The sequence below is a fragment of the Anarhichas minor genome, unplaced genomic scaffold (genome assembly GCF_050575085.1).
Source record: "Anarhichas minor isolate MPS153535 unplaced genomic scaffold, ASM5057508v1 ptg000041l, whole genome shotgun sequence".
NCBI lineage: Eukaryota > Metazoa > Chordata > Actinopteri > Perciformes > Anarhichadidae > Anarhichas > Anarhichas minor.
Window position 1 is genome coordinate 1,017,655 of NW_027466487.1, and position 16,844 is coordinate 1,034,498.

The following is a 16,844-nucleotide window of genomic DNA, read 5'->3' on the forward strand; positions in this document are numbered from 1 at the left end:
AGTGAATGAAAACGATGTGAAATGAAGTCATAGCAATAGTTTGACATTTTGGGAGATACGCTTATTTCTGTCCATATGAAGCTAAAGGCAGCAGCCGCTTAGCTTAGCAAAAAGACTTAAAAAAGACGACTTCCTGAAGTCTCGTCATCTCGTCATAGGTTGCTCTCAGCAGAGAAATAGTCTCCAACACTGCAACTTGTTGTTTTTACACTTCTGTACGGATTAAACAAACCAGATATAAAGTGGTTATTTGAATATTGTTACTTGCCTAACAGAGCCAGGCTAGTTGTTTGTGATTCACGCCATATTGACTTACTCATTATCGCCTTACAAAGATGCCATGCAATCTTCTTAGCAAAAGAGTCATTATTGGCCACCTGAGGTACTATATTCACTTTCCTATTGAGCTCTGCTTGGTCTCCAGCAACTCCTGAGGGAAATATCTGGTTCTTTAGCTGCTAAATGCTCCACTTTGTTAACCAGCGAGTCTCTGGCTTTGTCTGCGTGTCGTTTTGTGCTGTGCAGGTTGCTGTGTTTGCGTGCTACTGTAATCGAGGTTGATGAAAGCATTGAGACTGGAACAAAACAGCACAGTTACAAGCCAGAATAACAAAGCCCAAAAGACGCTCAAACGTTCAGTAGAGCTGAAGGGAATTGCAGGAAGGAGGATAATTCTCTGTGGGTTTGTTATTACAAGCAACCTCTTTCACATACAAAACATTTTAAGGGTACTCATGTCATCCAATCACAGTATAGAAGCATTCATTTTATAGTGTTTTCTTTTATGGCACACAGACTGTGCACTTTATTATTTAATTATTTTAGCTGCAGGCTTTGATTGGGCTCTTTTTGAACAATGTGTACCCCAACTTGAAAAACAATACATCATCTTAGAAAGGAGCTAGGTGCAATGCAAATCAAATACAGTTATGTCCTCAATACAACAAAAGAGAATGATTGCAGGCACATTAAGAGTGACTAATCTCCACAAGTTGAGGGGCTAAATGAGATGAGGACATTGTAAATTACACTATAAATGTGAAAGACAAAGTGTTGAGAAGGAGTAGCGTTGTATGCCAAATTTTCATTGAGGTTGCAAATAAGTCTTTTCTCAACTAGTGGAAAATGACTCAGCCGTGGCAGAAGGAAGATAACTTTCAGCAACAGGGATGCATGAACTGGAGGACACAGGGCTCCAGGGATGTCAGGGGGAGGACTGGGGTTACAGCATCCTACACCTGGGGGAGTCTGGTCGAGGAGAGAGATGAGGGAGTAGAGGATGACCGTTGTTCTCCCCGAGGTTAATGTAGTAATATCAGCTGCACAACTGTCCTCCCGTGGCTGCATCTATTTCAACAAATGCTCGAGGAGAAAAGGGAACAGAATGAGAGAGATAAAGACAGCAGGGACGAGGGTTGGATGAAACAGAGACTTACACAGTAAAAACCTGGAATATAAACACTGTCGGGACGGGAAGTATTCGCTTTGTTGTTTTTAAGTGCCTTGAAAGTTGATAGCAGGTTTAAATTTAACCTGAGTCCTGTCTTTTAATTAATGGTTTAAAAACACAAACACAATTTATGTAATCAGTTGCCACAAACACACAAACACAACACTCAACAGACTCAACAGGACATGAAATGATCCCCCGTCTCTGACATAAGTGCTCTCGAAAGGTCTACAACTCAGATTATTTACTATTTCTTTAGACACTGGGAAAATACATGCAGTAGCTACCATGTGCCTAAATAATAATAATTATATATTATTATTTTTAAAGCAATGAAGGGGAAAGATTCACTTTATTGACTAGTAGAGTATGTCCCCAGTGTTTGTTCACTACCCTTTAAAGGAAATCAAAAAGACTCCTGTTCTCGTCGAAGTGTCAATGATCACAATGAAGTATGATTGATGCTAGTCGTGGCTTGCAGCTTCATTCTTCTGCTCTAAATAAACCGAAGAATAAATCCAGTTGCTAAGCCAGTCCCTCAAAGGCCTGACCTTTTGATAAGGCCATCTCTCAAATGTATGGCAGCTTGGAGATGCTTTATTGCCACAACCCAGAAATGGTTCATGTTGACATAGGATCATTTACAAGCTTCTCCCCAGAACCCTCAAGGCTCAACATCTCTATATGTGTAGCCTCCTAACAACAACAGATTATCCTTGGGGCAAAAACAACTTCAGCCTCTGCTTCACCTGAGATTGTAATGTTATCAAGATGGGGGTGGTTGATACCAATTTCCTCTGCAAAACCTTGATATTTTAACACTATAACTTTGCAAACTTTATTCTTTGCTTTCCCCGGATTTCACAGCACCAATCTGCCCCGTTTTATTTTACTGTGGCCATTTTGTTTCCCTCCACTGGCTTAATTCAGCTGTTAAGTTCAAGGCCACTAAATGATACAGGTCAGAGCATCCGAAGTTATCGGTGGCTGGTGTCCGTGGTGGAGGCAAACTACTGTAGCGTTTTGTAACAGCAAAAGGTGAGAATGATAAAGAGGAAATGGACGGTTGAGTCACTCGGGTTTCCTCCGATTCTGGTTATCTGTGTCGAGCTTCTTGTTTGCCTGAATGATCCGGGATGGAACCATCGGGAGCACCCGTTACCCCAAACGTTCATGTGAACCATGACTTTCACTGAACTGAGAGCACACTGCTGCGATAAGGGCTCCAGTCAGACCGACTTTGGAAATGGAACCAGCACGGAAGCATGGTGGACAGAGCCATCTGGCCAGCTCCAGTCTGTCCTCGCTCTGCTGAGCACAAAGCTGGAGCCACCTGTCTCGTCTGCTGCACTATTCAGCAGAAGTTGAGTACCACCAGGATGGTAAGACAAGCTAATGTGTGTGTATGTGTTCACATTTCACCTTGTGCATTTAATATAAAAAAATACACAGAATTTCTCCTCAGATAATATGTCTATTTACAAATCTGTATCGCTTCTAAGAAATCATGCGTTAGGCTACATTGATCTAGATTTTTCTCCCTGTTCCTAAAAGCCTAACACTATTTCCATGCCATGTTAAAGGATATGCCTCTCTTCTTTCTTCTTATTGACTGAGGCTTAGGCAAGGTCACCCACAAAAGCTGTTGTGACAATATCTTCCCAGAGAATATTGGGTTTTACCTGCATCGAGCATTTGACAAGAAAGCAAAAAATGTTTGATATTAAGATACACTGCTGTGCTTTGAAACATAACATTCGGCCAGTGCTAAAACCATCTCGGAGATTTACAGCCTGTTATCATGTCTCTGTAGCTATTTGGAAACAAGTGAGCAGTTATTCCCAACCTGAGGTATTTGTATCCCAGCAGGTACTGCTTCAATTGCTCGGGGGGGGGGGGGGGGGGGGGGGGGGTAGATGCAAAGATTGTGAAGTATGATCAAAAATGCTTGCATTTAAGGAGAAAATATCCATCCAAAGTCCATGGAATCTTGTTGGTTAGCGAGCAGAGAGTTAGCTAAAAGTAGTCGGTTTAACGGGTTAGCTAAGAGAGGAAATAACATTTGAAATAACCAGCTACAAATAACGTAAATTCTTCAGAATGATTACCGTTAATTAATGGATAAACAAAATTAGTTAGCTAAAAGTAATTGGCAATTGGTTGAAACAGTAAAAGCAATGCATAACTGGTTAAAGTCTTAATGTAATGAATGACTGGTTAAAATAGTTACCTAATAGTAATGGATAAATGGTCTGAATAGTAATCTTAAATAAATGGATAAAAGGTTGAAACAGTAAGTTAGATGTAGTGGATTAATGGTTGAAAAATAATGGATACACTGTTGACATAATTAGCTAAATGATAAATGGTTAAAAAAAAGGCTTGAAACCACTATTTTAGTGCATGCAGCCATAGCTCGCCGTCCTTTCTTACATCAGCTGAACTGTCGGCCCTCACTGTCGTTTCACAGAAACACCACATGAGAGTGGATCTATGTGAGGCTCACCAGGGAGGCTGAGGCTGACATCCATCGAGCCTGTCAGCAGAGGAATATAAGACAGAAAGTCCAGAGAGAAAAGACAAAACCTAGTTGGATCTTGGCCCCGTGATAAGTTGCCTTGCACATGTCAGTCATTACACCATCAGAATGAAATGATAAGATTGCAATTACCGATTCATTTAAACCACCGGTGAAATTTGAGTAGTAAAGGATGATGGAACCTTTTCTGCAGGTAAAAACGTAAATTGAGAAAATCTCGTGGATTAAAATAGGATAGTGTAAATGGCCTGCCTCCATGAAAAAGCTCCTTATCTATGTCATGTTATCAATAATGCATTTTTGCTCTTTCTCAATGCCATGACAAATGAAAAATCTCATCTAAAGAACACTTGCATTTTTCAACACACTCCTTTACCACGCTCAAAAGCTTGTTATCAAGGTTTATCAATTTCCAAACAATCTATTGGCGAATCCTTAGCCTATTGCCAAACCCAACAGAAGGGGAGTGTTGTCCTTTAATTAATCCGACTTGTCCCTCTGCTAAACACTGGATGAGTTTGCAGGACTGCTGCATTATTCAACATAGCCGAGGGTGAGAGAGGAAGTCTGTGGTCTGGAGTCACCTTACTCTGGGCAGAGCAGCAAAGCCAGAGAGATGGAGAAGGATGAGAGGAAGAACTGAAAGTAATGAAAGAGGAGTTGAGGATGGGGGCGGCGAGAGGCTGACACAGTTGCTGAAAAGGGGAAAAAGGGAAAGAAAAGTGGTGAGAGATCAAATGGTCGATCTGGTTCAAGGCGAAGGAAACTGCTAAAAGACCACATCCGTATGAGAAACCGCAGGAGGGTCAGAGGCTGGTAGACAGGAAGTCCATGTCCAGCTTTCAGTTCTCAGCTTCTGCTGACAAACCAATCATAAAACCACACAGACTATTTTAGCTGCGTATGCTTTTTGACAGAATATCCAATGATAAGTTGACAACCACACATCTCTTTTTTTTCTCCCCTTGTTCGTTTATTGTAGATCGCTGATATTGTTCAGAACAAAGCCCTCTCCCGACCTCTAAATACATCCGTCTCCTCCATCTCTTTCCTTAAATACACACCTTGTCCCCACAAATACAACGGGCATGTCATGTGCTATCGGTTCATACAGAAACAAATAATTGAAATTACCGGTACCCTCGGGTCAGTCGCTGCCGCTCAGTCATAATAAAAAGCTTCGGAATGGCAAAAGTACAATGTGCTCACACAGTCGTGGCTGCTGGAAAACACAGCGGTTGAAATAAACGAGGTGGACCGGGATATTCCGAAATTAACTAAATGAAAAACAAAGCACACAATGGATTCATACATGCTTTGACAGACCTGTTTTACTCAGAGCTCTGGGATGAACGCTCAGGGAGACTCAGCTCATACTCGGCTGTTTAAAGTCCTGGCAAAACACTCACAAAATAGTCATTTACAGCACATTCACCTTCCTGGTTATGTAGTGGTTACTTACTGTACGTCTTTACTCTCGGCAAACATATAGTATATTATTCACATAGTATTCACATAACATAATATACATCTGTATGTACACATTCCTTTCACCTGCGAGAAAAAGTGTCCAAGCACTTCCTCCGGCGGTAGGTCGGATCACTGACTACGCTATTCTTCATCCTCGTCAAAAACAAGCTGCTCTATCAGTGAACCTGTGGGAGCCTTGTGATGTTGTTGTGGATTCATCACATATTCTGGAGCTCCCACCTGAACCAGACTGTGTGCAACTAACTAGCAGCAGAGTTTGCCTAGCTGCCATTTCTCAGTTTTGTGTGGGCTTCAAGGTGTCTCTCCTTGTTTATAAGAGCAGGTCCTGGAGTGATACCTTTACCGCCCTGCTTGGAAACCTGCACTTTAAGGAGTTTCAGGAGATATGGTGGAGCGTAACATATTTTAAAGGGCAATAATTGATTCTAGAATAGATATTTTCTTGCTTCTGGAAGAAAATGTAAAAAAAAAAAAACACAAAGATCTTTTTTTTGTTTTCTGGGACATTTTTAGAGGTTTTAAGATCATTATGTGTATCACACATGCCAAACCTGCATGAGTTTCTTCAATTGATTCAGGCATTAACAGTTCCAGTGGTCTCCAGGCATTGGCTGGTAGGTGACGCACAGTGTATTTTCTTTGTCCATCAGGTCAGTGATAGCTGAACAGCAGGGTCTTTGGGCAACTGTATCTCACTAGTCGTCCTTTTAAAAACACCATTTTTTATTTTAAGATACTAAACCACCATTGGGAAAACACCAATCACCAGCGTTGACGCAAAGTAGCATTTATCCCCCTGCACAATGTTAATGCCCCTTTTTATTTATATATATTTTTTATTTTTATTTTACACCACTAGGAACAACAACTAATATTCATGTCAAAATAGTTGAATGAACCCCTTACTGAAAGGGTTATGATAAAATTCAAACTGGTTTAGCTTGCTGAGACAGTTTACAGTACAACCAAATGCCTCAGACAACAAAGGAGTAAAAGGAGTTACAGACTCAAACCTGTAACGCAGTACTGGTTGAGACACTTCACCACGGCATTAATGGAACATCATTTTTCACACCACCACTATGGCATGTCAGTACATTTTGAACAGTTTCCCTCACTTCTTTTTCTTTCCTGCTGGGTGTAAAATACAAACAATCACTTTGGAGCATGGACATTAGCTGATGCAGTACATACTGTATGTTTGTAGGCATATATCAAGATGACAGAGTAAAGTAAATAGAGGATTCGAGTCAGTCAATGGGATTGGCACTGTGACAGTAATGAGACAGGAATCTTCAGTGGTGGCACCGGGCCCAGTGCTGTGGTCCCTGGAAATGTCCACCTATAGCACACATGGTAATCCAGCACAAACATTATGGCAAAATACAACACATTGCACTACTGTACAGTTTCTGCATCAATACTGTTGAGGACTGGGCTGGTCTATGCTAATGCTGCAAATCTCTTGTTGCCGTTTATACACAACCTTCCTGATTTATTCAGTGATTTAAATAAATCCGTCCTATCATCAGAGAATAAGGCAGTTTATGGTATGGTAGAGAAATCATGCCACAACCACAGTGGACTGTTGTTGTATGTAGCTCTTGAGAGACAAGAAAATGCTTCCAGGTTTAGATAATTATGTTTTAACTCTGGAATTGCATCCAGCCTCCTTGTTGTTTGAATGAAACGATGAAACACAGCAGTGGTGACCTTCCTTCAGAATAAACAGGTCCGTTTTTGTAGCTCCGAATATTGTTTTGCTGCTACAGAAACCCTAAGCACAAAAGAGCTTTAGTCCGGAGGCAAGAAAAGCACAAAAAATATCAAAAGAGATACACATCACCAACAAGGAGGAAATCACAGCTGTACATTAAAGGTTAAAAGTTAGAACCATGAACCAAGTTTTTTTTTTTCTCCTCTGCTTTCTTTCAAGTCCTTTCAAAGCCAAGTCCATAGGTCCAAACATTAAAGTAGAGGGGTCACTGGGTGGCCTTAAATCTAATCTCCAGCAGATGGGATACTGCCGCTGTGGTAAACATTTGGTTGCTATCTACCTTCAAAGCAGTCCAAGTACTCCAGGACAAGGTCATAGCAGAACCGATACTGGTCCTGAGGAGAAATACAATATTCTTAAATTAAAAAATGAAAACACATGAATAATCATAGACATTATCATGCCACTTGAAAACGCATATTTGTATTGATTTACGGACTCTCTTACCAAGGACTCAACCATGTTGGGTTTGCAGTTGCGTAGAGTTTTGACAGCATAGAAGATGTCCACCATGTTCTGGTACTGGATCATCTCAAGGAGAATGTTGCAGGCACAGAGGGTCCCACTGCGACCACCACCGTTACTGCAGAGGGGGAGAAGTGGTTTTTTTGTTTGTTTTTTAAAACATCTTAGATAGATGCCTTATATTTTTCATTTCATTTACAATTTGTTTTTCATCCCTTAACGCTGTATTTTAGCCACTGTTGCTCTGGGATGGCAATGTCGACTGTTCGGTCCACCACTGTGCCTCCTGACTTTGGTGACCCCTTGACAATTCTGCTAGTGCCACCGTGTGGTTGATATTGCTGTTTTAGGAGTCCAGAGAGAAGTCACCAAGCCCGACCCGAACACGACAGGCATTCTCATTTTAATGTCCGACCAGAGCCGGACGCAGTTAATGTAAACTGAAGTACTGAGTTTATGTAATCCTGTCACGCAATTGGCGCTACCATGGTTAGTCATTATTTATAGTGAGGTAGATAACAAACTCCGGCACTGAACAATGAGTAGTCTATGTAAGTAGCCTGACACCGAACCTGAGCATCATTTGTAAATATTTGCCTGGACCCTGGTATCCACACTCTACAGAGCTGCTAGCATGGCAGTAGACTAGTCTTCTTAAATGTTTTTTAATTGAGATTTGTCTACTGGAAAAAACGAAGTGTGGGTTCAGACCTCGACTGTCGGTATGATGCAATCATGATCCTATCATATTGCATGGACAGCAGAGTATATGTACTGCATATGTACAACAAATTTCAATACAAATATATCTCAGTCTCCAGTCGCCGCCTCCTCACATGTTAAAGTGGACTCTGGAAGACAATAATGCAGTGTAAGCATGGCAGAGTATGTGTAATCTGATAACCATGTTGTTTTTGTGTTCATGCTACCTCGTGAAACATTTGATACAGTTCATAAAGCAAACGCACACAATCGCTTGATACAAAAATAGCGACACGAGAAAAGCTGTATAAAGGAAAAAATTGAGAAATAACAGCAGCGTGGCATTTTCTCGGAAATATTGCCTTGGTCATCATAAATGAAAGGCAATATCAATAAACTAGTGGAGGACAATCCACTTCCTCTCTCCTGAGACAAATCCAGAGAAGGTGTGCATGGAATCCTCTGCAGCGTACACAGGCAATATTAAGGTAATCAATCGTCCTCAGTGCTATGGCAGTTCTGAATTTACTGTAGTGAGAACCGTCGCATTCTGTATTAAGCCATAATTGATTTGATCTCCATAATCTCTTTCCTGGTTGTCGTGGGTAACACTGTGTGACAGCGCTGAGTGATGTGCTTTTGGATGGGGGCGGTGGGGACGAACGTGTGACGGGTTGGCAATGAGCTGGACGGCCCCATTCGTATTCATCAGCGGGCGTGCGCTCCGGGGCCTTAGGACAACAGAGGGGCACGCTGCGCTACACCACGGCACACTACATTACAACACAATTTGATTTTCTACATTATGAAAATACAGCCATGGAAGAATATAGCACTTCATCTCATCGCACCGAAACCACACAGACCAAAGAGACAAGGCACGAGACAGTCACTGTCTCATCAAACAGACCTGGTCATGATTTACCACGTTTTAACATTTCTGCACTTTTAAATGTCACTCTTCTACAGCAGTAATTCCATGTCTGAGACCTTTACAGAGAAAGACTGAACACATATGTCTGCCTTGTCTCCTTTTCTCTCTTTTAAATTTACAGTGCGTGATGCGTGCCGCTGACAGATTACTCACAGGCAGTGGACAACAGTGCGTCCTTCTCCACACTCCCTCTGCCACTTGTGCACTTGAGCCAGCAGGTTGAGGAAAGCCTTCTTAGAGTCCGGAACATCTCGATACGCCGACCAGCGCAGGAACTGGAACTGACACACCACCAGCTGGCCCTCTTGGGGCTTGGGATGGAACAGGAAAAATGAAACACATGGAATCTGAGTGTAGTCGTACTGTGTGGCTGTGCGCGCATGTGTGCTCTCTATCGTGTTTGTATGACATTTTCTGGTTGTTTCGGTGTTTCTCTGTGTGCCAGTTAACACCCGTGTTTGAGTTCTCCCCAGGCTGCGTGCTGGCACTCTCTGTGCTCACTCAGCAGACTGACTTTGAGATATATGGGTCTGCAGGTGTAAGCGGGGCCCGCGCTGTGTTCGAGAGAGGTCCCTGTGTGTTCATAACCTTGTCCTATACAATCTCACCTAATACTTAAGCACCAGCGGAGAACTGTAAGTCATGCAAATTGGGCTGGCAAAGACACCGATGATGCATGGAGGAATTGCCTTAGCAGATGTGGGATTTACACTATGTACTTTTTTTTTGTACTACTCTCATACCCACACATACATATGCTTACATTGCACTTCGGTTGACTTTTACACCCTCCCCTTGTATATCATTGTCACGCGCACGAGGGATACTCACTAAAGCACTGAGAGAGGGGCAGTGAGAGGGAGAGAGGTGTGTTATTTCTGTGTGATTTGATTTCTGCCATGCTGTGTTAAGTTGCCCTCTCCTTGACAGTATTGTGCACTGAGAAGAAGAAAGGTGCCGTGGGCAGAGGGGAATGACAAGGGCAGTCGGGAGAGGAGGTGAGGATGCCAATCAAGAAAGGAAGTTCTGGGAAAGGCAAGTCGCGCTGCTTCTAATAGCAGCGAGGAAACGCCTCGCATACAGATTCCTTCAATAATTGGTTGACAGTGATCCTGAACAGTATGCATGAGCTTATGCAAATTTGCAGGCTTAAACCATACCTGCATACATACACATATACACACACACACATACACTCAACACAGTGACATGTGAGAAGCCAAAATGACTGAATCATACATATGCACATATCTGGAGCATGAAAGTTGAGGAAAGACCACAGTGACATCCCCCTGTGCTCCCTCCACCATGACAGAACTGTCAGTGCCTTTATATAGCTAATTATATACATGCCAGATACCTACAAAAAATGTATGACATTGTTAATGAACAATTCAAAAAAGAGTTGCGGCTTGAAAAGAGTATCCTGCAACTGAAAATATTGCATGCATTTTGATGATGAAAGTTCCCTCTTTAGTATGCCTACTTGCACCTAAGAGAGGGAAGAAGCCTATCTAGGTAATGACAAGAAGAAATTGAAAAAGGGAGAGACTGACCTTTATTGCATGCATGTTAATGGACTTTTCTTGCATGTTTTCCATGCAAAGTTCTAATAATATGTATCACTCTTGGGAACATCTTACGGAAACACTGGTTCAATTTTCTGGACTGCTGAATATCAAAACAATGTCCCTTGTAGTATGTATAATACAGCCTATGAATAAGTTGGTTTTTTCCTGATGTGCCACTGTGCTCAGTACACATCTCCAGGCTATATTTTAGCGTGTATTTATTTTAGAGTGTATTTATTTGACAACCTCCTCTGTCCCATGAGGCAGACACTGGAGAAGTGCCGTTGTGTATGTGCAAAAGATATAGACATAGCAATAGCAAGATAACGATGCACAGGCACAAACTGCAGAAATCTAGCATCAAATGGAGCATTTAGCCTGTACATTTGCGCACATACACAAAGTTAAATAGAAATTCAAATCATCATTCGGTACACAGTATTTTTACAGCCGAGTCTATAGTACTTTGACTTTGAGGACTCGTATCAGGTGGTTTTTATATGCACATTACAGCTGGCAGCTCTAAATGCTCTGTAGGTAAAATGTCACATCTGAATAACCGGTGAGGACCACAGCTAATGCATTTCTAATGAGGTTCAAGTCATCATTTTGTGAAATACCACTGAGTGGAACAACATGTCCTGTGCAGGCTTTTCAGAACTGCAATGACTCACCCTCGTGACATTCTTGACCCGAAACAGACGAGTAATGACATCCTCATCTGCTGACATGGACAGAAACTCCACTTCCATGGGCCCGTACTGCTGTAAACCGGGCTCCGGCCAGTACTGAACACAAGGCTACAGGTAGAGGGGGACGTGGGGGGGGGGAGAGAGAGAGAGAGAGAGAGAGAGAGAGAGAGAGAGGGAAGGGGTTAAATCTAGCACATGCAATACTCATACATTCTTCAGTATTTTGCTCTCAAAACCTTGGATTATCAAAGAGAGGAGAACTTTAAGAAGCTCAGATGATATAAAAAATGAACCAAGTGTGAACGGGTGTGTGCATATATGCAGTGGGGGGTCTGCATGCATGCGCTGTACTACACAAAAGATATAATTGTGCGATTGTGGCTAAGTGGATAGCAGGGCCGTCTTTCAATCAGAGGGTTGGTGGTTCGAACCCCGGCTCCGACTCCGCTAGTCGCATGTCGATGTGTCCTTGAGCAAGACACTTAACCCCAAAATTGCTCCCGTAGCTGTGCCTACGGTGTAGAAATGTGATAGACTCTGAATTGTAAGTCGCTTTGGATAAAAGCGTCTGCTAAATGACTGTAATGTAATAATATAATACAGTTCTAGAGACATGCAGGTATACAAGTATAATAACAGCATGGGCAAAAGCCATGATTGTATGTTACGGTACCATACTGGCGTCAATAAGGAGAGAAGCAGCAGGGGGAGGGAGAGATGTAATGTGCTTTGAGAGATTGCAACAAGAGGGAGACAGAGTACTCCTGTGCCACAAATGAACTCTATAACAGATTATATAGCAACTTAAAAAGGCGATGACTCAATTTTCAGGCAAGAGCCAAAAGGAACTCCATTGCACCGGGAAAAAAGAGTTGAAAAACATGTAACGGGGAGTGGATTAAAGTGGGACTGAACAGGTGGTACCTACAATTTATTTTATTTTTTTACTTTCTTGCTGTGGCCTGTGGACGGTGCTTGGTTTTGGCTCGACTGTTTTCCAAATGACAGGCCGGTAACAAACTTTCTCATTTCACAGATTATTAGTCTCATCTACTACTGGCAGGATATTGTGATAGTTTGAGCAAATATGACAACAAGTTATTTCTTCTTATAATTTACCAACTGCAGGTTTAATGAGCACATCACACACACAATGGTTAAAAACGTAATATGACTTATTGCCTTTGTTCTACAGTTACAAAGCCTGTTAAAGCCCTCAAAGGTCATATTTCTCTTTGCTGAATTAGTTAATTAGGTTAAGTTATCCAAGTAATGGCCCCTTGAGGAACAGTAGTGTCACTGCTGCTATTTACACTCAAAAAATAATTAACATCCTCATCTGAGCATTATCCATGAAACACAAAAAGGGCCGATTTTACAACAATCCAAGCTAGACCTTGGACAAAAAAAGATTTATAATTTACAGTAAGCACCTGGCTTTCGAAGGCTTTGATACAATGTAATACATATTTCACATGATTAATGTTAAATATTTGACAAGGTATGTAAATCAAGCATTAATGCCTATAAAAATGCCAAAATCTAGATTATGCCTGAGCCATTATCTTTTTATCTTTTAGGCTTATTTAGGTGGTTTATGTAATTCACTAGTGATTCATACACATATTAAATATACAGGTGTTAATACTGCACAAGGTAATGTGAAATTACACACAAGTACTTGAAATTGTCCTTGTAAGAGTTGCTAATGCTGTATTGATGAAAGCTGCTACCTAATGCTCTGTGCTGGAATGTCTGATCTCAGTGCAGCGTTTGACATGATGGATTAAAAGATTCGTATTCAGAGGTTTAAGTAGAACTGTCCTTGATTGGTTTTGTTTGTCTACTGCAAATTGTATTGTGTTTGTCAATGGTCCTCAGTGTCCCTGTGTGGTGGACCACAAGGGTCTATTTTGGGGCTAATCTTAGTTTCTCCTTCCATGTTTTCCTCGGCTACATTCTTAGACAGCATGACATTTCTTATTTCTTTCCATTATTATGCCGATTATATCAACTCATAGCTGTCCCAAGGTTGTTGAATTATTCAGCAACATTACTGTTTATCTGCCATTAAGGACTGGATGTCTGCCAACCTCCTTTAGCTTATCTCCAACAAAACGGAGATCTTAATTATTGGCTGAACACGTCCGTAGTCAAGTTGTGCCAGCTTTTGGCTCTTTAACAGAGTAGGTTGTTCCTGCTGCTAAAAGTCTGGGACTTACATTTGATCAGTCTGGAGCCCCATATTACTACTGTAGGCTTAGTCGCTTTTCCCCCACCTGAGAAATAGCTCAAGAATTAAATCATTCCTTTCTCTTAATGACACTCGGAGCTATTTTTACACGCTTTCCTTTTATTCACGCTTAATTAATGATCTGTTCATCTCTCTTAATCAGAAAATTATAGGCTCGCTCAATTTGCTCAACAGTTGGCTGCCAGACTCTACGAAAACTTTGAGGTGTGATTCAATTTCCATGCTTTGTAGACTTTTAGGATCTATTGCCGACTTTTTAAGTGTTCTTCAGTTTTGCTCCTTATTATCTGGTAGAGCAAAGGCTTGAACAGTCTCCCTTTAAAAATAAATTTATGACATACTTTTAGCTACTTGTTCCTAGTGTTCCACTGAGTTTGTTTGATGTTTGTGTTTTGTGTTCCTGCTTTTTTACAAGTGTTAAAGAAAGAACAAGGACCACTGTAGCACAGAGAGAGACATATGTTCATGAGAGAAAGTGGAAAGTCAAAAAATAAAAACCCTGGGATGTGGCTGAAGGGTAATGCAAGCCCATTCTTCAGAAATGTAACTTAAGGAGGGGAAGGAAAAACTGGGGCGGGAGTTATCTAATCATGCCTTGAGATCAACGTGGTCAGGGATCAAAGCCCAACAAAATAGCAAGAAGAAACTAATCCCAAACACAGTAAGATACAGAAATAGTGAAGCCAGTGTATGTCAGGAAAAGTCTCAAGAAAAGTTCAGACAACCTCGAGTGTGGAATTAAAAACTTAGCGCAAACAACGGCTCTTGTGTGAGTGGACTCAAAAATGTTCTACGGCTCTTTTTCTTTATAGTGTCAACAAATCAATAGCAATAAAACAGTGTGTAACACTTTGACCTTACCCAGGCAGAGTTTGACTGGTTGAGTTGGTTGAGCATGACCACTGCTGTGCAGCCGTAGTCAAAGACAAGCCTCCAAAAGTCAGCCGTGGTGCCCGGCAGAGGGTGAGGGGTGACAATAAAAGCAGCCTGCCGATGGAAGCTGTCAGCGAGAGCAGCGTTGATGTAATTGTTGCTCTCCCCTTCTGTTGTAACCAAGAAGGCCAGTGCGCGATCAGGCGGCAGAACATCCATGCTGCGGTTCTTCTCTCGGTTTCTGGGCAACAGAGCAATGCTGCACTCTTCCACATCCAGGTGGGGAGTCACAGAGTTGAGCGTCTGCAAATGGAAACATTGAAGAGGTGAGGTGAGAATCACAAACAAGGAAGGCGTGAAGAGCAGTGAAACACAGCAGAGGAGTCAGAGATGGTAGAGAGGTGGAGGAGGACGAAGAAAAAGAAGTGAATCAGACAGGAGGGAGGGGAGACCGCTAACAAACCAATATCAACTGAAAGAATCTAATGAACATCACATTGACAAACGGAGTCAAATGAATGAAAGGGAAATATTGCAAACCAATTTTCTTTGATGAACTCTCTGTTCATTTAGCCGTAATTACATTAGACAACGTGAAAAAATACTTTGATCATTAATACACAGCATCAATAATAGATCTGTGACTTGCCGAGCAGCACTACCGGTTGGCTGTTTTCAGTCTGTAGGGTGAGTAAAAAGGCAAACAGAGAGCTCATGGGGCGGTGGAGAGGCTTGCAAAAACAATGTCAGACGGATACCGTTACAACATCAAAGGGAGGCATGAAACGTTTTCCTTCATGAAGAACTAACAGTTTGTGATCAGTGTTGCAGCACCTATAGTACAAATCACTAATTCTAAGCAATAAATCTATTATAATTCCTATGTAAAGAATAAGAATAGGGGGGGGGGGCAGGAAAAGCATGTGGGAACACAGCTGGCTCTCTTCTCTCCTAATCAATATCTAATAAAATGTTCTGAGACTGCATCCCTACAAACCAAGCAGAGGACTGCAATGGCAGTCACACAGAATCAAAAGTGAAAAGGAGACAAACATCCTCCTGCACGGATACACATACGCATGCATTTTTGGATGCATTATTATTACTACTGCTTTATTATTGTTGGTGGTAGTAGTAGTAGTAGGAAAAGTACAGTAGTAGTAGTAGTGTAGGTACATGCAAAATGGAATGAAATTCTTTATCAGTGCTATCACTAGTAATACTGTAGTAGTATTAGTAGTAGTAGTACTACAATATTATATTGTTGTTACTAAATTAAACAGTAGCAGTATAAGTACTAGTTCCCTTAAGGTAAATTAAATAATTGTATTAATGATATTTATTAAATGCATTACAGATGCAAATTACTGTGTGTTGGCTGTGTAATTGTGAATACATCTTTTGGGTGCATATTTTTCCAAAAATAAATGTGTGCTTGGAATGTTGATCAAGCTCGTGATGTTGCCATCCAGCTAAAGACTGACCTGGAACTCCTCCCGGAGCTGAGAGGAGTTACTCTGGGAATCCACTCGCAGCATCTCTTTGTAAGTGACCGCAAACTCATTCACCAAGATGGCAGTCTCTCCGCACAGACAGGCCTCCAAAATGGCATCATGGATGAAGATGTACTGCTCCTGAAAGGGACACCATGTAACATATTTAAGTGCTGAGTTGAGTTCATGTGCACAAGTGGGGGCATGCATTGGTACATGTTGTTGCAAACAGCTAAACAGACAAAGGAGGCAGGTAAAGACAGAAAGAGATTAACATCAAACGTAGATGTGAATAAATAATCAAACAATAAAGAAGAATGACTCATAACTTTGTTCTGAATTGAACATGTGCTATAATGTTGGTGGTGTTGGGGAATAAATTAATATTTCTAAGTAAACAAACACATGCGTTGTGCATTTAATTAAGACACCAGATAACTACAAATGTATTAAACAGCTATGCCAATGTCGGATTTACATAAAAAGGGGCAAACATGCAAATTACCTGCACATCTAAAGAACAGCACATGCCTACACAACACATTGCGAGACAATGCAATTCTTTTCTCCAACACTATTGCAATGACCTTTACATGAGTCCCA

The 16,844-nt window shown here is 41.4% G+C and overlaps 1 protein-coding gene across 5 annotated transcripts in view; it reads right to left on the reverse strand.

Annotated features, from left to right (window-relative positions):
- Window positions 1-7,529: 7,529 nt before the first annotated feature.
- ptprub (protein tyrosine phosphatase receptor type Ub) overlaps window positions 7,530-16,844 on the reverse strand; it is a 141,021-nt gene continuing 131,706 nt past the window's right edge. For all 5 annotated transcript variants that reach the window (XM_076109507.1, XM_076109506.1, XM_076109503.1 and 2 more), the window contains 6 exons: window positions 16,233-16,382; window positions 14,737-15,051; window positions 11,604-11,729; window positions 9,512-9,669; window positions 7,705-7,840; window positions 7,530-7,592 (listed from right to left, as the gene is read on the reverse strand). In XM_076109507.1, coding sequence (XP_075965622.1) covers window positions 7,530-7,592; window positions 7,705-7,840; window positions 9,512-9,669; window positions 11,604-11,729; window positions 14,737-15,051; window positions 16,233-16,382 — 948 coding nt within the window. The remainder of the gene's footprint in view (window positions 7,593-7,704; window positions 7,841-9,511; window positions 9,670-11,603; window positions 11,730-14,736; window positions 15,052-16,232; window positions 16,383-16,844) is intronic.